The 20788-nt window shown below is 48.3% G+C and overlaps 3 protein-coding genes across 5 annotated transcripts; 2 read left to right on the top strand and 1 right to left on the bottom strand.

The window, feature by feature from the left end:
• Positions 1-339: 339 nt before the first annotated feature.
• On the bottom strand, positions 340-3055 carry LOC144733468 (aerolysin-like protein). 2 transcript variants are annotated; one of them, XM_078615382.1, is made up of 3 exons: positions 2968-3055; positions 1942-2004; positions 340-1375 (listed from the first exon to the last, which is right to left on the bottom strand). In XM_078615382.1, the coding sequence occupies exon 3, from the start codon at positions 1364-1366 to the stop codon at positions 425-427; it is 942 nt and encodes a 313-aa protein (XP_078471508.1). In that variant the 5' UTR covers positions 1367-1375; positions 1942-2004; positions 2968-3055; the 3' UTR covers positions 340-424. The 2 variants fall into 2 exon arrangements, with proteins under 2 accessions (XP_078471508.1, XP_078471509.1); XM_078615383.1 differs by having other exon boundaries at positions 2975-3052.
• A 3249-nt stretch (positions 3056-6304) lies between these two features.
• On the top strand, positions 6305-14978 carry TK1 (thymidine kinase 1). The gene is made up of 7 exons (XM_078615372.1): positions 6305-6490; positions 8283-8314; positions 9689-9802; positions 10157-10250; positions 12456-12545; positions 12801-12920; positions 13836-14978. The coding sequence occupies exons 1-7, from the start codon at positions 6434-6436 to the stop codon at positions 14025-14027; spliced, it is 699 nt and encodes a 232-aa protein (XP_078471498.1). The 5' UTR covers positions 6305-6433; the 3' UTR covers positions 14028-14978.
• Positions 14979-16971: 1993 nt separating this feature from the next.
• On the top strand, positions 16972-20218 carry MRPL41 (mitochondrial ribosomal protein L41). 2 transcript variants are annotated; one of them, XM_078615373.1, is made up of 3 exons: positions 16972-17106; positions 17695-17853; positions 19715-20218. In XM_078615373.1, the coding sequence occupies exon 3, from the start codon at positions 19737-19739 to the stop codon at positions 20142-20144; it is 408 nt and encodes a 135-aa protein (XP_078471499.1). In that variant the 5' UTR covers positions 16972-17106; positions 17695-17853; positions 19715-19736; the 3' UTR covers positions 20145-20218. The 2 variants fall into 2 exon arrangements, with proteins under 2 accessions (XP_078471499.1, XP_078471500.1); XM_078615374.1 differs by having other exon boundaries at positions 16999-17106; positions 17719-17853.
• The last annotated feature ends 570 nt before the right edge of the window (positions 20219-20788 follow it).

Here is a 20788-nt window from a genome sequence, read left to right as displayed (position 1 = left end):
TCCCCCTGGGACGCCGCCCTTGTCAGGGCCGCGCAGTACCGAGCCAGCGGCGTGGTCCCGTGAACCAGAGCCAGGACTCTGGGACGCGGGGTACCGTAGCCCGACTGACTAGTGTCGGGCCAGACAGCCTCCCCTAGCCCAGTAATTGGAGGATTAGGAGGCAGGCTAGGGGTAGCTAGCCGTGTGTTCCCAGCTATCCGGGTGAGGGGGCCGATACCCCCTCCAGTACTGTATGTCCCCAGTGACTGTGAAATAAATACGTGTGCCTCTACTCCGGTGTGCACGCGTTCTCAACGGTACTACACATGCAACCACAAACATGCAAAGAGAAAATTGAAGTGCAATGCAGAAGGCTTTTATTCGTAGTCAGCCACAATTATTCTTTCAGAACATTTGATCAAAAAAAACGGTAGAAAAATGCTGCTTATTTCTCAGTAGCACGGGCGGTCATTTTGGTGTAAGTGAGCCCCTTGTAGACGCCACTCAGGGGAACGTCAAAGAGAGCGCCATTCATGCAGGTGATGCGCAGCAGGGCCGTGTACAGGAGGTCGATGTTGGCACGCCCGATTTTGGCGACAACGGTGACAGTCTTGTGCGGAGGAACGGAGACGGGGAACGTGAGAGTTTCCGTCCGCTCCTCAGAGTTCTCCAATGCGTGCGTGGTCTCAGAGCTCAAGGTGAAGCTGAACCCGGCCTCCCCCTCCACGACCTCAGGTATGCCTGCCGAGACGGTCAGGCTGAAGGTGAACTCGATCTTGTTGGTCGTAGACCACGACGACTTTTTGGTTATCGTCTTGGAGCTCTCGAAGGTGTGAGACTGCATGACGCTGGTGTCGTTTATGTACTCCATTTCTTTAATCTCCTCCATCTGCACGTTAGGCAGAACCTGGTGCATAGTTGGGTACTTCATGTTCTGGATCACCGACGACTTTACAGCATTGATGAAAAGGAAGCCCATGGAGTCGATGTCAGCCCCCGCTCGGCCCTGAACGCCCAAGCAGATGCCGGAGCCCACGTCGATCTTGTACTCGGTCTTGAGCCCCCAGTCCGTCATCTTGGCAAAGAACTCGCGGTTGCGGCTCGTTCTGAACTTGATAGCACCCAGACGCGTGCCGGCCCCATTGCCCCACAGGGAGAGCTGCGACATGAACTCGCCCGACTGGAATTCAAACTGCTGAGCAGAGGAGTCCACGGTGCCGAATTTCTGCCTTCGCCCGTCAGTCAGCCACACCTCCACACCCCTCACTTGCCAGCCTCCAACGCTCACGGAGAGTTTCTGCAGCGTGGCCGCATTGCTCCTCCCATCAAACGAGAACGCATTTCCACCTTGCCCTCCAATGATGTGCAGCGTAAGTGGGTACGACATTATGTCAACCTAGATGGAGATGGAAGGGAAAGCATGTTTCAAGCCAAGTATTCCTGCCTAACTATCATTTACAAAAAACAGAATCAGGACTACAGTTCACTAGCAACTGTAGTTCAGTGTACCATTCGTGTCTTAAAATTTGGACATTAAAATACTAAGGACTGAAAAATAGTGGGCACCAAATAGTGCACAATAGCCATTTTACATGCTGCCAAATCAGGTTTTAAATCTTTGGCAAGTATCCAACATAAACATAATCAGAGTCAAAATTACTACCGTTTCTAGATTAAAATTTGTGGAATCAATATTAAAGCAAAAAGTGTACAACAATGAACTCTGCTGATAAAATTAACAATTAGTCCTTCAAGCACAAGCGTGCGTGCTCATGGAATTGCGGGCATTGTTGGTGGCAGAGTATAAAAACTAAATTCCCATACATTTTTCTCCCAACATCAAACAGCAAAGATAGAGTATGGCCCATTCCACAACCCTCAATCCACTCAGCCACAGTAGACCATCATGCAGTGGGGCAATGCAAGAGGGATGCACGTGTCAAGTTGCAGTAGCACAAATACCTTTTCTTTCCACTAACAATGAAAAGTTCGGATTGACGATCCAGGGACTTGGCTGAAGGCGACCTAAACGGGTCATATGAACAGAAGCAGTTGGGTTAAGGTAGTGTGGAGAAACCAGATTAAACCTATAATCAAAAAGGCAACCATGTTTGTATATGCAGATCGCCCAGGCAAGAACAATCTTGGCCGAAAAAGAAACAGCAGAGGTTTTTTAGCACGCAGGCATAATGCAGTGGTCATTAGGCGTTGCATCATATCAAGGTAGAGACATTTATGACAGCACTGTTTGAAAAGGGGTCAAATTAGACCCTTCTTTAGATTAAAACAAATAGGTGGCAGACAAATAAAATTAATTTGAGAATTCCCATTAACTGGGTTTCAAACTTAAAAGGGTTTTCAGCTTCTGCCATACAACCCTCAGATTTCAGGTCAATAAAACGGAAGTAGTGCAGCCCTATGCTACAAATCCATTTTTACAACAGATTCAGCCAGAATTTTGGCAGGTGAGACTTTGAAAAAGGTACAGAACAGACATGGTTTAAAAAAATTACGGGGAGATCAACCCGGCTAATACTGGAAAATATATTATTCAAACAGCAAGCCCATTGTTGACGTTAAGGGAAATTTTAGGTAAACAAGCTAATGCATGCTTTTATTTGCAGTATAAAACCTCTTGACCCCAAAATTATTCAAAATTTGGTGTCTTTAATGAGTGGTTGGCTTGCATAAAAATGTCGAAATGGAAGGTTACGTGGATTGTTAAAACGCAATAAGGAGCAAAATGTACGAGACCTGGACAGGCTTTCTTAAGGAAATATTGAATGGTCATGCGCAGTGAGTGCGTGTTGAAAGCGTCAGCTCGTTCGGCTTAGTACCTCCGAAGACATTAATCCTCAAAGTTAAAAAAGAAAACCGACCACGCACAAAGTTAAATACAAGTATGGAAAAAAGACAACCAACATGCACCCAACATGGTCTGGAAAGGGGCACAACAGCAAATCCAGCAATGTAGCCCGCCCCACTCACCACTTACAAAAGCAGTCAGCCCCGTGAAGAGCAGATGCGGTGTGCCGTCTGCTCCCTACTTTATATCGAGGGAGCGCACGTCACGTAGAACAATCACGCGGGTTTGCCTTCCCATCCCTGGCCAATCATGGGGGTCGGAGGGAGAAGGCAATCACCGCGAGTCAATCAGTATGATGATTCACTAATTGGATGGGTGGCGCTTCCTGAACTCGTTCCTATTTTGCGTGAGACTCCGTTAACGAGCCCAGCCACGCGCGCTAGGGCTTCATAGACGCAATCACGACCCCCAAATGAGTATGTTGAGAGTCCATTGAGGGAGCTCACATCACGTGACAGAATTACGCGCGCGTGCCTCCGACCATCTTCCCCTCCAGGCCAATCATCGGGAGCCAATCACAGCGAAGATTCGCTCATTGCACGCGCGTCCATTGTGGGAGGCGCCGTTCATGAGCCAAGCTACTGGCACGCGCCTCGTTAATGCAATCACGGTCCCGATACCAGGCCGTGAGTTGATTGAGTTGTGTACTCAAGTGATTTAAACGGTTTTTTTTCTCTTTAACATGGTCCACACGAAAACGTTCAAATTAGCCTCGCTGCCATCACCATCTGTAAATCATGTTGTTAAACAGGACCCTGCGGGGTGGGCTGGTAGGAACGAATAACCAAAGAATATAAACATAATGTATTATTCCACTTGTTTAGCCAGGAAAGCCCCACTGAGTCTAAAGGTTTTTGTAGGGTCCTGCCAAGTGTTTGCAGTAGGGGGCGATGTTGCTACACCGAATCGGACGATACGAAGGGAGAGTGTGAGGCCTAGTTCTAGGCTTTAGGCCTAGCTGTAGGCGTTAGGCCGCTGTGAGTTAATTTTTAATTTAAATGTTTTAATTATTTATGTAAAAGCTTTAAATGTAAATGTTTCTATTAAAAAACATCAGGGAATGTAACATTGTTAAACATTAACTCCCTTTCACACACGCGGGGGTACGATACGAAGGGAGAGTTTGAGGCCTAGTTCTAGGCTTGAGGCCTAGCTGTAGGCTTTAGGCCACCGTGAGTTAATTTTAAATGTAAATGTTTTTATTATTTATGTAAAAGCTTTAAATTTAAATGTTTCTATTTAAAAGCATCAGGGAATGTAACATTGTTAAACATTAACTCCCTTGCACACACGCGGGGGTACGATACGAAGGGAGAGTTTGAGGCGTAGTTCGAGGCTTTAGGCCTAGCTGTAGGCTTTAGGGCGCTGTGAGTTAAATTTTAATTTAAAAGTTTTAATTAAAAGCTATATCAGGGAATTATAAGGGAATGTTACACTTGTTTAGCCAGGAAAGCCTCATTAATTTAAATGTTTTAATTAAAAGTTATCTGAGGGAATTATAAGGGAATGTTACACTTGTTTAGCCAGGAAAGCGTCACTGAGTCTAAAGGTTTTTGTAGGGTCATGCCAAGTGTTTGCAGTAGGGGGCGATGTTGCTACATGGACGGACGGACGGACGATAATATCTATTGTAGGCTGGTCCACTTCGTTCCTACCAGTATAAGTGCCTTATCGATTGAACTGAACGTGCCTCTGGATATTTTGTTTTTACTCATTTGTTCAATTGTGGAATACAGTACTTTGATTTGTCTGCTGGCCGGGTCTCCCTTGAACACATTCCTTCGGAGTGGGCAGGTCAGAACTTGGTTAGACAGCGCATTCGTGCGATCCGTGTCACGCGGCAAAAGCTGCGTGGGGCGGCGCATCACGTGGTGCTGAGCCCGCCCGAAGCGCTCTATGAAATACAAATCGAGGGCGTGGCTATGCACAACAGACAGACAACGAATCCCTGGTGGGCAGTGTGGGACTGTTGTTCCTACCTGTAAAAATGCATTTCTATAAGGGAACTCCGTAGTTAAATTAAAGATCCTAAACTGTAAAATTCAGTCACTCATGGTTCATAGTCGGACAATGGCGAAAAGAAGCATGACGTCATTTTCTGGGTACAAAGAACTAAAATTTCATGGAGGAATAATTAATCATGGAGGACGCGTTGGCTATTGTACACTTGCTGAATGACGTATATTTAGTAGGTACTCCATGATTCATTATCCCTCCATGCTCAAAAATGACTGATATCATTGTACCTAAAAACTTATCTCTCTATATTATCATAAATGTTATAGTAACATAATAATAGTATAGAAATTAAATTCTGATATTTAAAATATTATTTAATAAACAATTGCGTGCTTTAAAATTCTGTCGATTGTTATGACAGGAATAATAGTACTTATCAAGCGTTTTAATATAACGACTGCATTCACATTTTATTTGCACTTCCTCTTCCTGACGAAGTATTTTTCTCTATAAAGGTGTGACGTAGTTTGACTTCCGGTTCTTAAGTTTAACATAATATAATCTATACTAAAAATAAAAGGTGACCTTAATATATTGAAATAATAATAAAAAATTATAATGAATATTAATCAAAATTAGTGTTGTTATAACAATTCTACTTAATTAGCGTTCACGCCCCCCCCTTCCCCTGCCACACCCCCACCCCCTCTCTCCCCCTTTGCCTCCCCCCTTTCTTACCTATATAACCTCTTGCCACGGCAGCTCTCTCGCCTCCTTCAGCATTTTTCTTGCTGTGGTTGTTCCACCTGATGAAAATTGCTTGTGTTGCGATCGAAATGTCGTGATTTGTTTTATTTTATTTCTACCTACGTGACTTTACCGAAAGAACCAAAGAGTATAGAACGTGTTGTTTATATTTATTTAAAGTTGCGCATTTTCATGTGACGTCACATTTCTCAAACCTCCCCCCCCTCGTCACATATCGTCACAAATGTCTGACCCCCCTCCCCCCCTAGGTGCGTGACGTCATTTATGGACGGCCCCAAAGGATATCATATTAGAATATGTCCCACACACATGGAGGATTACAAAAATCATGACTCGTCTTTGACACCTCAGGTGGTACCAATAAGTGATGTTTTGGTCTGGGCCCATGGACTAAAGGCCACGGGGTGACCAATGAGGTCTGAATTGATCCGTGATAAGGTCGGACACTGATAAGGGGTTGACAGGAATGTGAATGGCCCCCAGTAAGGGGGCGTGGTCTCCGTGTGGCGGGGTCTCCGCGTGGGCGGGGTCTCCGCGTGGGCGGGGTCTCAGCGTGGGCGCAGTCTCCGCGTGGGCGGGGTCTCCGCGTGGGCGGGGTCTCCGCGTGGGCACGTGACGAGGGGGGGTCTCGGCGTGGGCGGGGTCTCGGCGTGGGCGGGGTCTCGGCGTGGGCGGGGTCTCGGCGTGGGCGGGGTCTCCGCCGGTCTCCGCGTGGGCACGTGACGAGGGGGGGGGGCGCGAAACGCGAAGCGGCATTTGGCGCGAAAACTGCGAGGGGCAACGCAGCGCGCCATAGGCTCCTGTTGAGAGAAAGGCCGGGAGAGGAGAGATTGTGGGTGAAGTTGTTGTTGTTCAGAAGCCATGGCCACGACTCCCATCCACGCCGCGTCTCCATTCAAAGTGAAGGGGCAGATCCAGGTGACATACACATCCACACCTCTCACTCACTGACACTCTCACGCTGACTCTCACGCAGTCACTGACTCTCGTGATTCTCTCACTCTGACTCTCACGCTGTTATTGATTATCACGAGTGATTCTCACACTCTCACTGATGCTCACACTCTCACTGTGACTCTATAAATCTCACACTGATTCTCAATCTCACGCTCTTAACTCTCACACTCTCACGCTCTGACTCTCCCCGTGAGGCTGTGTGAGCACCGCGAGTGGAGTTGTCTCAAGCCCAAACCCGTAATTGACAGACACTCATATATTCACTCTCACAGTCAACACGGCTAACATCAGTGGCGAGTGACATCTGAACCCATCTATCACCGCCCCATCCCTCCATCCAACCTGGACTGACCAGCGTGAAGTATGGTCAAAGACCTCCCGTGACCCATGTAGGTCTGGGGAGGCCTTCATCCAGCAGTGGATTAACAGGACCCAAGACATTCTTATTGACTTTGCAACGAGAGAAGTGGAGATCTGTCCACCTCGTGTCCCGCATCGCACCACTTCAAATCCAGAACACCTTTGTCTCCCTGGTTATGAGTGAACTTAACCACAGGCAATCTATCCACCTAGCCTAGGACTTCATGAAGAGAATGATAATCTTTAATTAGACTGGAATAATCCAATGAGCTATTATACTTTTTTCACAGATGTCCAGTAGTGTCGGTCAGAAAGTAAAAAAAAACGCATCGTCACTCGATCATACATAATAGTAACAGTAGTTTGCCATCATCATCAACCAAAATCCATCATTAGTCATAGTCTCATATAGTTCATCATCAGCCAGAATCCATCCGTCAATCTCATAAAGTTAATCATCGGCCACAATCCATCATCAATGCATATATTATCAGAGTATGTTTTTTGTTTGCATTTTGACCACAAGTATTGTGGTTAATGCAGACATGATTTCTTGTAAAATGTTTCAGTTTGGTGTTTTAACAATTTAACACCTGTTTTGTTGCCAGATAAAAGGGGAAAACCTATTCTCATCAGTCATAGTCTCATATAGTTTACCACCAGCCACAATCCATCATCAGTCATAGTTCTAGATTTGAAGTTTTCGTGACTGCAAGGATTCATACTCTTTGGTTTTTTCGGTAAAGTCACGTAGGTAAAAAATAAAATAAATTAAAACAAATAAATTAAATCACGACGTTTCGGAAACAACACAAGCAACCATGATCAGGTGTGACTACGCTTCAGTAATTTTGCTGGAACAGTCACACCTGATGATGGTTGCTTGTGTTGCTTCCGAAACGTCGTGAATTAATTTATTTGTTTTCATATTCTTAAGTTTTTTCGGTAAAGTTATTTTTTTATTAATTTTGATGTTTTACCTACGTGACTTTACCGGAAAAAACCTAAGAATATGAATCCTTGCAGTCACGAAAGCTTCAAATCTAGAATTATTTGTTTTAATTTTATTTTTTACCTACGTGACTTTACCGAAAAAAACAAAGAGTATCAGTCATAGTCTCATGTAGTTCACCATCATCAGCCACAATCCATCATCAGTCATAGCATTCATCATCAGGTGAGTCTTGACGATTCGGCGATGCGATTTGGCCCACAACGCGACTGAATCATCCTGCATGACGCTGTCTTCGGCTGCAAAAGCCACCGGTTTAGGAAGTTAGAACCCTGATCAGTAACACCGAGACTCACGTTACTGGTAACCCATTGTGTATTATGCTGGCCGATGAACGGGACTGCATCAGTGTGCTAACACGCAGCGTGCTGTGCCCTGCAGGTCATCTTCGGGCCCATGTTCTCTGGCAAAAGGTAACCCCAGCACATTCTCGACACAAACTGCGCTAGCAGATCTTAAACCCAGTAAGGCCAATACTCATCAACACGGCCCTGGCCTCGGTGCTGTTAGGATGATCTCTTTCACATGGCATTAGGAATGCAGGCTAGCTATAGATATTTCATCTGGTGGCTTTTGACTCTGAAACTTTAGCGCCCATATTGGATTTTATTTCGTACTTTTGTATTTAAGTGGATTACGTTTTAATCACATTGGGTGGCCGGGTGGTGACGGAGTGGTTGATATATATTCGCGCCTCAGCAAAAAGCTGACTCATACAAACTCCACACAGAAGGTAAGGTGCCTTCTGTGTGGAGTTTGTACGTTCTCCCCCTGTTATGCATGGGTTTCCTCTGGCTTTTCTCTAGTTTCTCATGTAGCTAAACACACACAGAATGTCATTGATATTGGCTCCTGAAAAAAATTTCTTCAGGCTGAGTGTGGCTTCCTGGGAAATAAACTTTCATTGTTTATGCACTGTAATACTGTTAATCGATGAATTTTATATATTATAACGTTCCAACAGTAAAACAAACACTCGAATTGAAGATGTTTTTATGTGTTCAACTAAATACTGTTTGCTTTTGTAACTGGACTGGATTTGTCTTTTATTAATCTACACATGGGGACACAACCCTCATGGGCAACAACCACCACACCAACAGCCACAGCCGCCATTCACCACTACGTGGTGGCCATGGAACTAGTGCCAGGCTAAGTGCACGTTGTGGTATCATGTCAAATGTGGAAGGCTCGCTGCCTGCAGGAGGTCACGGGACAGACCTAGGTGTTATGCGATTCTGCTGAACTCCACATCCTTTTACCGCATTAAACCCACCTCTCCTCCAGCCTGTCCCATGCCCGTTTATAGCGCCCTCTAGCCAGCCAAATAGAAGCTGCTTTAGCATGTGGTGGCTGGGCATGCGTGTTACATGACCCAGCCAACGCATCCTTGCCTGCTGCAGAAGCTCACTGATGGATGGAGCTCTATCCATATCTTTCAAGGATCTCACACAATCCAGTCTGGTTATAAACCCAGGATGACTTGCAGGCAGGCCAGCCTACATATTTCAAACTGGCGAAGATGTTCCTTCAAAGTGGCACACATTTTGCAAGTACTGTATACAGAAGGAAGGGCATAACTGGCTGAGAAGACCCGGTACAATTTAGTACGAATGTGTATGAATATCATGTATTAGTGTCAGAAATGCATTCAAAGTCAGAGTGATTTCATGCTCAATTGAACATTGATGTTGCCGTGGTCTGTGATGCTGTAATGCTGCTATACTGCTTTGATGTTGCTGCTAATGTTGCTACTGTGGTGCTGCTGCTGTGATGATTTCCCGCAGCACGGAGTTGTTGAGACGTGTGCGCCGTTTCCGTGTCACACGGCACGAGTGCCTCCTGATCAAATACGCACGTGACACGCGCTACTCGGAGAGTGGGCTTGCCACACACGACCAGTACGTACATACACACGCACCACACACGCTATAACAGCAGGCTCGCCACGCACGACCAATACGTACACACACATTATATACACTCTACACACTCGCTACACACACACCAAACCACACATGCTACTTATAAGTGGTTTGTAGAGCCAAGAACTCACTGCTCTAGTCTGTGCCCTGTGTCTTTGTGTATGTTCTTTGTCTCTCACTCTGTGTGTCTGCCTCTGTATATCTTTCTTTATTTGTCTGTGTGTGTGTTTGTCTCTCTCTGTGTTTCTGTATCTGACGTTCTCTGTGTGTCTATGTGTGTCTTTGTGTCTGATTCTGTGTATTTGTCTGTCTTATTCTGTGTTTGTGTAGATATGAGATGGCAGCTGTCCCGGCGTCATGTCTGTACGACATTCATTCCCTCGCACTACCCTGCTCCGTCATTGGCATTGATGAGGGCCAGTTCGTGAGTAACACACACTGCGACACAGAGACAAAGATCCCCCGTGTAGTCTACGCTGGCTTTTGGGACAAGTTCTGTTAGTGGGAACCTATTAAGGCTGGCATGGCATAAAAGGGGGAGAGTGGCTAGCACTACACCTGACCGCCTTTATCTCCCTGGTGACGCTGTCTACACACCGCACCAGGTTCTCTTATAAGGCTCAATCTGCCTAGGGGAGGCCCAGTACCATTTCAAATATTTGCTGCTGATGTTTGCCGTGAGCAGGAATTGAACTCGGGTTGCTGGGTTAATTGCACAATGCGCTGTCCCATGCGCCACCCCTTCACTCCCGTGGGCCTGTGTGGTACAAAAGACAAAGATGCCTCATAGCCTTCACAGGTGTTGGGGCAAGTGCTGTTAGTGAGCACCTATGAAGGACGGCACGGTACATGGGGAGGTCGGTGGCCAGCACCACGTCCGGCCGCCTTTGTCTCCCCAGTGGCGATGTTTTTCCACACCGCACCAAGTACTCATTTGGGGCTGAGTCGACCTAGGGGATGCCCAGGACCGATTCAGATATTCGTCCCCGATGTTGGCTGCGAGTGGGAATCGAATTCAGGTCACCGTGTTCGCAGCACAACGTGCTAACCACTGCTGCATTGCTCCCCACTCCGTGTGGTATACACATACATATACACATATAAAAGACAAAGAACCACCATATAGCCTGAACAGACTGTTGGGGCAAGTGCCGTTGCGGCGCACCTATGAAGGCCGGCACGGCACGCGAGGGGGTGGGTGGCCAACACCATGCCCTTTAATTTTCCAGTGGTGATGTTTACACACCACACAAGGTACTCATTTGAGGCTGATTCGACCTTGGGGAGGCCCATGACCAGTTCAGATAATATCGTCACTGGTTTTGGCAATGAGCAGGAATCGAATTTGGGTTGCCGGCTTCATAGCGCAGCGTGCTAACCCTACACTACTGCTCCCCACATATACACACGTGCACACACACAATTACTGTATTTTCCCGCATATAACCCACGGGGTATACCACTTTTTACAAACAAAACAAACCTTGCGGGGTATATGGAGGTGCGGGCTATCCCAAACATATTTTACATGTGTGACATGTCATAACTCGTTAAACGTTTTCATGGTAGGACTATCTACTATGCAACACTAAAGCACTGCTGAATAAACCATTCACACTAAAATTGCACATGTTATCACGGTTTAAATTATTCGAATTGTTTGTACAATAAAACGACAATGTATGAAGTGGGCGCACTTTGTTTACCATAATACTTTCAGTGGCTGTAGGGGGGTGCAAAAGTTTCAGCTGAGGCTATGGATAGGCTATTAATTGCACAATGGGAAGGGCCTTAACAAGCGTCTACCAGACACGGAATCATAATTGCTGAGTCCCTTAGGCCGCTGCTATTGGCTGAGCACTATACAGTCGCGACCATGAGCTTTGTTTCAAACTTCCAATAGCTTTGTTGCCAGGAGACAATGGCGTTACCGTAGTGCCGCTATTGTCTGCGCAGTGCGCAATCTACCAGTGCTAAAACTACAGGGGTATTTACCGGTCCAGTAGCTGTAATATGATGAGGTCGAATGCTGGTAAGCCTAACAGTACGCTTACTTACGGTACTTATCTACCAGTTATGTGTTACTTATTTATTGGATATTTACTTTTTTTACTTATTTACTGTTTTAAGTTCACTCGTTTACGGTTAGTTTGTTTTCTTTGTGCACGTTATGATTTTAATGTTAACAATTTATAGTGGCATCTATTACAAATGTAAACTTTGTATTAATATGATGGAATTAAGCTGCGGTAAAAACGTTAAAGATATGAATGCATGCGGGGTATATGGAGGTGCGGGCTATCGGAAATTTGTTTTACACAAAAACTATTTTTGTGGGGTATATGCGTATGCGGGAAAATACGGTACACACAAGGCTCCATGAGTCTGCCACACTATGGACATTATGGTAACGGGGCAGCACGGTAACAAGACACAGGCCGACACAGTTAACACGCAGCACATGCTACTGCCATGCCGTGATGGTAAGTAGTGCACTGCGATCTAGAGGTCGCCGTGTTCGATCTCCCAGCATGGGAGTCGACTTTGCTGCCCTGATCGATTGGCGAGCCCTGGTTTGTACGCCTCACAAGCGAGAGAGAGTTCTGACACGTGGCGTGCCATTCCACAGTTCCCAGACTGCGTGCAGTTCTGCGAGGAGATGGCGAACTTGGGAAAGACTGTCATCGTTGCGGCCCTCGATGGAACATTTCAGCGCAAGGTTTGTGCCCCCGCTCCCCGGTTTGAAAAATTATCAAACATCCAAAATTCCACTTTTAAGTTTTTACTGATTAGCAAACACCAAGCAGCAAACACCGCGATCAATTCGGCCTGTGTAGGCTCCACGGGGCGGTGTGCGTGTGTGTGCGCGGTGCCTTGCTGGCCTTCATAGGTGGTCGCTAACAGCACTTGCCCCAATAGTTTCTTAAAGGCTATACGGGGGAACTTTTTTTGTCTTTGTGTCTGTGTGAGGCAGGCGTTTGGAGACGTTCTGGCGCTGGTACCACTTGCAGAGAGTGTGGTGAAGCTCAGCGCTGTTTGCATGCGCTGCTACAAGGAGGCGGCCTACACCAAGCGCCTGGGCTCCGAGACACAGGCAACGCTCTCAGATCCTTCACTGTGCTCTTCCTTCACTCCCCTTTACCGTGCAACGGATGTGCTTGTGATTGGGTATCCTGTGTGCATGTGCGTTGAGAGGGAGTGTGTGAGTGTGGGGAGCAGTAGTGTAATGGTTCATGCACTGCACTACGAACCCGGCAAGCAAACACCATTGGCAATTATCTGTACTGGTTCTGAGCATCCCTGAGGTTGACTCAACATCAAGATGAGTACCTGGTGTGATGGGTAAATATTGCCAATAGGGAGATAAAGGCGGCCGGTCGTGGTGTTGGCCATCCACCCCCTTCATGTGCCGTGCCAGCTTTCATAGGTGCTCACGAAGAGCACTTTTCTGAGCAGTCGGTTAAAAAGGCTGCATGGGGGATCTTTGTGTGAGGTGTGATTGAGAGAGAGTGTGCGTGAGCGTAGTGATTAGCACACGGTGCTATGTAAACCGGTGACCCGAGTTCGATTTCTGCTCACAGCCAACGTCGGTAACATATACAGTAAACCTTGGATTGCGAGCATAATTTGTTCTGGAAACGTGTTTTTTATCCAAAGCACTCGTATATCAGTTGTGATCACGTGACACTCAGCAGACAAAGCGTATACATACTACTCGTATTGCAAGACCTCGCTCGTTTATCAAATTCATATTTATTTTAAAAATTTGCTCGTCTTGCAAAACACTCGCAGACCAAGTTACTCGCAATCCAAGGTTTTACTATATCTGAACCAGTCCTGGACCTCCCCTAGGTCGACTCGGCCTCATATGAGTACCTGGTGCAGTGTGTACAACATCAGCAGTGGGGAGGCAAAGCTGGCTGGGCGTGGTTACGGCCACGCCACCTTCTGTGCTGCGCCGACCTTAATAGGTGATAACTAACAACACCGGTGGACTCTTTTTGCGCAGGTGGAGGTGATAGGAGGAGCGGACAAGTACATGTCCCTGTGCAGACTCTGCTACTTCCACTCGGAGCAGGAGGCGCTCCTGTCAGAGCTCCCGGCTGAGAACGAGACTCCGCTCGGCGCCACCGCGCAGGCGGCACTGTCATCACGCATCCCGGCTCGGCAGCTCTTCCCCCTGCAGCCTCACAACTCGTAGCGGTGCCACGCCGGTCTCCAGAGGGGAGCGCCTGCCGTCTTTGTCGCGCAGTACGAACGGCACTCCTCAGAAGGAGGCAGACATTGACCATTTTATATCTGCCACTCGTACCTGATTTTTTTACTTGAGGCCATGTAATGATCTGGCCACATTTGTGTGTCATTAAGAAATCGGTAATTGTCATGTGGTGCACGAGCATTTAACGACGTGCCAGTTATTGTTTTGGCTCAACTCGCCGGTAAGCCGATAAACAATTCTCTCAACCAAGCATCTTTACGAAGAGATCCAAAAAATCAGTCAGATTCACTTCCTGGATCTTTATTCTGAATTCCTGGCACTTGTCCTGAATACTTGATGCAGTTTCAAGTGAAACGTAATTTCTTATCTAATCGCTGTTAAATCTGGCTGTGAGAATAGTTTTCTAACTCACCGGTAAGTGAGCTGAAACAAAAGGTGCGTCGTTAAACGCTTGCATGCTGTGAAATGAATTTGTTTGGCTGTGTCGGGTGGTGAATGGTTTCACTGCATGGCCTAATCCAAAAATCAATGATGATTTCTAACAGTCTGCAATAAATATAAATTGTTGAGGCTGTATATCAATTGTGGGAATGCCAGCACACCACGCCGGCACTTCTTACAACACCAAAGACGTGCACTGGCACTATTCCTATTTCTGTGCTTTGATGTTCGTGCAGATGGGAAAAGGGCAGTGAGAGTAACTGGGTGTGTGAGAGTCCGGGTGTGTGCGACGTTACTTTTGTGAGTGCGAGCTTATTAGATGTGCGAGCGTTGCGTGAGTGTGCGAGTCTGAGTATCGGTGTGGGATGCGGTACATTCGGGTGGAATATTAGCACTCGTATATTGACGCAACGTACTATATTTTATTACTAAATATGGACAATGACGAACATTGTCGTTTTAAAAAGAATAAACAAACTACTTTGACCTGCATATAGAAGCCGTCTCTCTGGATTGCTATTGGATTGAGTGTTTGAGGTTTTTTGGTGTTCCAGTGCCACTCCACGTTCGGTGTGTAGATCCACACTCGACTTCACTGTGGTTTGTCTTCGATTGCCATTCATGATGGAGATGTGCACATCAGCCTCTTAATGTTCTGATTACTCCAGTGTCTGAGGAGGAATGTCAAAACCAGGAGCTGTGATGCTTGTCTCGAATGAGGAGGTGTTTATACTGCATGTCCGTGTTCCACTGTTTGCAACCATTCTTCTGGATCTGAGTGAGATCCTCGGATGGTGACAGCAGCATGATCCCAGAACGGGGATCTGGGCTTGAGTTGACGGCGGGGTACATGACTGAGGTCTTGTTTGATGAGTAGGTTATTGCAAAAAAGTGTGTAAACTCTACAGTTTGCAAGTCTTCCGATATGTAATGGCAGGATGTTTGCCAGAACAGGGTGCCCAGGGTAGTGATTGGTGCCTGGTTGAGAGTTATGGTGCGCATCGCGTTATTCAACTGTGCATCTAGGAGTTTTGTGTGCGAGCTCCTGGACCAGGCTGAGGCACAGTTACTCTGCCACTGAGTAGATCAGTGAGAGGGTGGCAGTTCTCAGAACATCACCTGAGGCTCCCCAGGTCGTTTTTGGCAGACTAATACACGTGGACAGCTGCCACTGCGGGTGCCAGAGGCTCGACCACACAGCAGCCATCGTTTTTTGTATGGCTGATGTCAACGCAGAGCAATAACTACAATTTGACATTCAGGTGGTCAAACCAGATAACTACGTCAGGAGCAGCGGAGTGTATTGTCGCTGTGATGTATTTGTGGATTGGACATTTCGTCGTTATGTTGTAAAATCTGTTCTGGATGACCACAGTCTGGAGAGTTTTAATTTCCATTTGTGTATCAGGTATCCGCATCTGCCATGGTTTGTGCATATGCAGTTTAGGGTAGACCGTGATCTTTGTGGAATATAAAACCCAGGGATCTTCTGCGTTGGGTCTTTCACGAGGTGTTTGTGAGTTATTTTGAACTCCATTCAGCTCTCCAAGCTTCATTGGAGTTGAACTCGCATTGTTGAAGTTGAAGTGCATGGGTCCATAAGGGCTTGCGGCTTGACTTCAAGCGATAAGGAGGGACGTTATTGAGGTTCTGATGAATGGGAAAGCGACTGCTTTACTCGATTCGCAGTGCTTCACAGAGGGTTGCAGCGTTTCGGCGGATGGATGGGGGAGAGATTTGTGACAGCACAGGCAGCCAGGGTGTTGGGGTCGATTGGAGGGTTCCAGTGATACACCGCATTGCTTTGTTCAGTTCGACATCAACAAGTCGAGTGTGACTACTTCTGATTTATACTGGTGCACAGTACTCGGCTACAGAGCACACAAGGGCCTCGTTAATGTCCGTTGCACTGTTGCTGATGCTCCCCAGCTTGTGCTTGCCAGTTTATAGACAGCAGCAATCATCGCTCCATACAGACTAATGCCAACTCGCAGAGGCCTGGTGCCGAGTCACCTTGTGATACATCGGGACAGCTGCCACTGGGGATGCCATAGGCTAGACCACATCGCCCCCTACTGGCAGATGAGGGCACAGGGACCGGTCGACTAAGGGTGCCCTTTCAGCGTGAAGCGCCCAGCCGTTCTGTCATTCACATGTCGGCCCTTGTGTCTCCACCGTGGTTGCCATCATAGTCGGGGGGCTGGCGTCTGTATGTGGGTGGTAGGGGATGATTTGCACGGAGGGATGGGGGGGGGCTGATATAGCAGCAGCTGATTCTCGGGTCTCGCGGTGGCAACTCATGTTCTACTGGACATCTGTGGGAAAAAAGAGCTTCATAGCTCATCGGATTCTTCCAGTATTTCTAATTCTGAACTCGATCTTGCCCGCATCGATTCCCGCGCGGGATTCACCGAGCCGTGCGCATGCGCAGTCCCGGCAAGCACCAGGCCGGACCCCCGGCACGTGAATGGGGGCCAAGCGCCCCGTGCCGGCACTTGAATGGACGCCAAACCTGGTCACTCGCGGCCGCCGCGTTCTCTGCGATGTTTCTGCCCGCTGAATGTTCACTCGGCTCATTTTCAAATTGATTTGCCAGAAGCCGAGAACTCTTGTTGCTGAAGTGAGTGACTCTCCATTTTTTTTCATTCCTGTAACGCGGTTTGCTTTTTAGCGTTGATTTGTGTTTTGCTTTTAACGTGGCGAGGACCCCCCCCCCGTAGTCTAGCAAGGAGAGTCCTTGCTCGACTACCAAGCGAGCCTGACTGCTGCTGCTGCAGAGACTGAATGTTGAGACCGGTCCAGACTTTTTCTGCTTAACCAACGCTGCTTAAAGTTCAGTCCGCAACCCCTAGAAGTGCCGTGTGACTGATGGGGATGTTTCGATTTAAAGCTTTCGTGACTGCAGGTATTCATCTTCTTGGTTCTTTCGGTAAAGTCACGTCTGTCGGACCTGTTCTTCACCTGAGGACGGCTGCTTGCGTTGTGGCCGAAACGTCGTGAGAATTGTATTTTATTATGTTTTATTTTTATTATTTTATTATTTACCTTCTACGTGACTTTACCGAAAGAACCAAGAAGATGATGGGGATGTGTAAACAAAACGTTCGTTTGTCCATAATATAGGTGTCTGGGTTACATCTCGTAAATATATAAATGCGTCGTTAAACCACATTATCCATGCACATTATTCATGCACATTATGTGAAAGCCTTCGTGGTAAACTGATTGCAAGGCGGACGGAAACGAAGAGGAGGAGGGGGGGGCGCAAGTCGCCGCGTCTTGAGCCGCATCGCGCCGCCACCTCCCTGCGCCGCGTCGCGTGGGGCCCCCGGGGTCATTGAGCACGCGGGGACGGACGGCTCCGGAGGTGAGTCGAGACGCGGTCTCAGCTACTGCGGCATCACACCAGACGACAGCCGCAGCGACATAGCAGCATAACCACAGCGACATGGCAGCATAACCACAGCGACACAGCGACATAGCTACTTCTACACACCAGCTACACCTACACACCAGCTACACAACCACACCTACACACCAGCGACACAGCAGCTACACAGCTGTGCATACAATATGTGCCTCTCTCTGTGTCTCTGTGAAACGTGGACCACCCTGTGCTGGTTAGAACATATTGAAGCTGGCCTACCTACGATCCATCCTGGGTTTAACCAGCAGGCTGAATTCTGTGAGGAGCTCACAAATCCTTGAAAGATCTGGACACGGTCCCATCAGTGAGCTCCTCCGACAGGCAAGGCCGCGTTCGCTGCCCAGCCACCTAATGCCCAGCTGTGCATACAATATGTTTGAACGGATCGAGGGGGCTAAACGGGCACGACACGGGCTGGAAAAGAGATGGACTGATATGGTACAGGAGGTTGTGGAGCTAAGTGGACTTGCTAATGACTGGTACCAGTGTTTCAAGATCGGCCTATGTGGAGGAGGCTCGTGAAGGGCGCTGCTACTGGGCAGTTTGGAGGCAGTCGCCCTCCAGCAGTAACGGAGGGCAGAGGAGCGACGCTCACAACAACGAGCGGAGCGCCTGCGGATAAAACACAGCAAGTTGGCACAGTAGGGGGTACAGCTGCTTGCATCATCTGCCAGTCATCTCAGTCAACCCATGGTACCTGGGTCTGTCCCGCGACCTGTCAGCGAGCCTTCGACACTCAAAGTGCACCTGGCCTGGCACTGGCGCCGTGGTGGCGTCACCGCCACTAAGTGGTGAATGGCGTTTGTTGTCTCCAACCCATTGAGGAGCGGTGGCGCAGTGGTTTGGGCACTGTGATTCGAACCCGCCGAACCAGAATGTTATTCCTGCTCACGGCCAACACAAGTGATGAATATCTGAACCGGTCCTGGACCTCCCCTGGTCGACTCAGCCTGAAATGAGTACATGGTGCGGTGTATAAGGATCAGCATTGGAGGGGCATACAAACATGTGCTTGCCACGCCACCCCCTCGTGTGCTGTACTGTATGTATATATATATGTTTAACTTCTTTCGCACCGTACGTAGCCAAACGTGCTAACCGGAGGTGCTGTGCCGGCCTTCATAGGTGCTCATTAACAGCCCTTGCACCAAACAGCCTGTGAGCTCTGCAAGCGAGGCTGCATTAGCCTGGGTTATGTAGCCCGCATGCCCAAGTAGCTTATGTTTGGCTGCATAAATGGGGCTAAGTTGGCACAGCATGGGCTACATAAGAGATGGACCGGTGCTATACAGAAGGACGTGAAGCTGATTTGGATTGTTGAAGACTCAGTGGTGTCGAGATCGGCCTCTGTGGAGGAGGCTCGTGAAGGACGCAACTGCGCAGTTGGAGGCAGTCGCCCTCCAACAACCAGAAGACGGTGGAGGAACGACGCTCGCAGAGGAACGATGCTCGCAAAAGCACGCGGAGCGCTGCGCTGATAAAACGTAGCAAGTTGGTACAGTAGGGGGCACAGGTGGTGCATCAGCCGGCCATCTCAGTCAACCTATTGTCACCTGGGTCCCATTAACTGCTAATGAGCCTTCGACACTTCACCTGGCCTCAAAGTATACCGAGCCTAACACAAATGTCTTTGCGAAATGGCGGATTTTCCATACATATTTTTCCGTGTGCACGTCTGTGTGTACGTCTGTGCGTACACATTTATGGCTCTCTGCGTGTACGTACAGCCGTGTGTATGTGTGTGTACATCATGCGTGTACCGTACAATCTGCGTCTCCCCCCCCCTCTCGTGCGGTGTCAGTGAGCCAGGATTTCCTCTCGCAATGGGGCTGCTGTCGCGCGTGGCACTCGGCCTGGTGCGTGGCGCCGACCGCACCTCGCCGTTTACGAGCAAGCGCGGCCCACGAGACTTCTACAAGGGCCGCGGGGCACGCATCGCCGGGCGTCACACGCCCTCGGGGAAGTTCGTGCCGGTGCGGGAGATGATCCCGGAGCTGGTGGTGCCGGACTTGACCGGCTTCACGCTGCGACCTTATGTCTCGTACCGGGCGCCCCCCGGCTCGACGGCACCGCCCACCGCGCAGAGCCTCTTCGATGCCGTGGTGGCTCCTGACATGGAGCGCGACATCAAGGCCGGAGCCTTCGACCCGGACGCGCTCGAAAAGTACGGGTTTGAGCCGTCGCAGAGCGGGAAACTATTCCAGCTCTACCCCAAGAACTTCCCGCGGTGATCTCCCTCCCTGCCTGCCCTGCCCGCGGCTCTCCTTCGTTCCTGCAAAATGAATAAACAAAACGTTTGCCTCCAGTTTAAATTGTCGGTCTTTTATTTTCCATTAACATTGCTGTGTGGATCAGAGAACTGGATCCTAACCAAGCATTACAGAGAGGTTGCTTTACCTGAGCACCGGTGTCGTGAGACGGAACGCTGGGAATTTGGGAATGTTGTAGCGAGGCAGGAGAAGCGATACAGAGGTCCAGAAGAAACGCGAAACAGGAGGTCAACGTTACAGATGTGATCGAGCAGAAGCAGGTACACTGGGTGTGGGCACGTGCAAGGTGGGGCTAATAAATTTGGGTTGTTTGCTGTCGTATCTCAAGTTTTGCTGAGATTTGCTCATGCCAGAAGGATATTTAGAAGGTATTTGCTCTGCTACATGCTGACCAGGCGTGTGTGTGAACAGTCCAATCGACTGTGGTGATGAACCCTTTTACTCTGCTGGTTGGATAGAAGCCGTGATGGGCGATTTGATAAACGTGCAGCTCCACTTGAGCTGCCTTGCCAGGAGATAGAATTGAACCAAATCGGAGGGTGCTGCCCAGTACACCACCAATGTGACAGCTGCCTTTTCTCAAGGTTTAAAATTAGAAGTTTATT

This window comes from Lampetra planeri, chromosome 47 (genome assembly GCF_965212315.1).
Source record: "Lampetra planeri chromosome 47, kcLamPlan1.2.h2, whole genome shotgun sequence".
Lineage (NCBI taxonomy): Eukaryota > Metazoa > Chordata > Hyperoartia > Petromyzontiformes > Petromyzontidae > Lampetra > Lampetra planeri.
This window is presented reverse-complemented; position numbering and strand designations above follow the sequence as displayed.

What these genes read in the sequence shown, in the direction of transcription:
- LOC144733468 (XM_078615382.1), bottom strand. Translation starts at nt 1,366, where the DNA reads ATGTCGTACCCACTTACGCTGCACATCATTGGAGGGCAAGGTGGAAAT.
- TK1 (XM_078615372.1), top strand. Translation starts at nt 6,434, where the DNA reads ATGGCCACGACTCCCATCCACGCCGCGTCTCCATTCAAAGTGAAGGGG. An exon ending in AAGTGAAGGGGCAGATCCAG is followed by an intron (nt 6,491 to 8,282) that starts GTGACATACACA and finishes TGTGCCCTGCAG; the next exon opens with GTCATCTTCGGGCCCATGTT. An exon ending in ATGGAACATTTCAGCGCAAG is followed by an intron (nt 12,546 to 12,800) that starts GTTTGTGCCCCC and finishes TGTGTGAGGCAG; the next exon opens with GCGTTTGGAGACGTTCTGGC.
- MRPL41 (XM_078615373.1), top strand. Translation starts at nt 19,737, where the DNA reads ATGGGGCTGCTGTCGCGCGTGGCACTCGGCCTGGTGCGTGGCGCCGAC.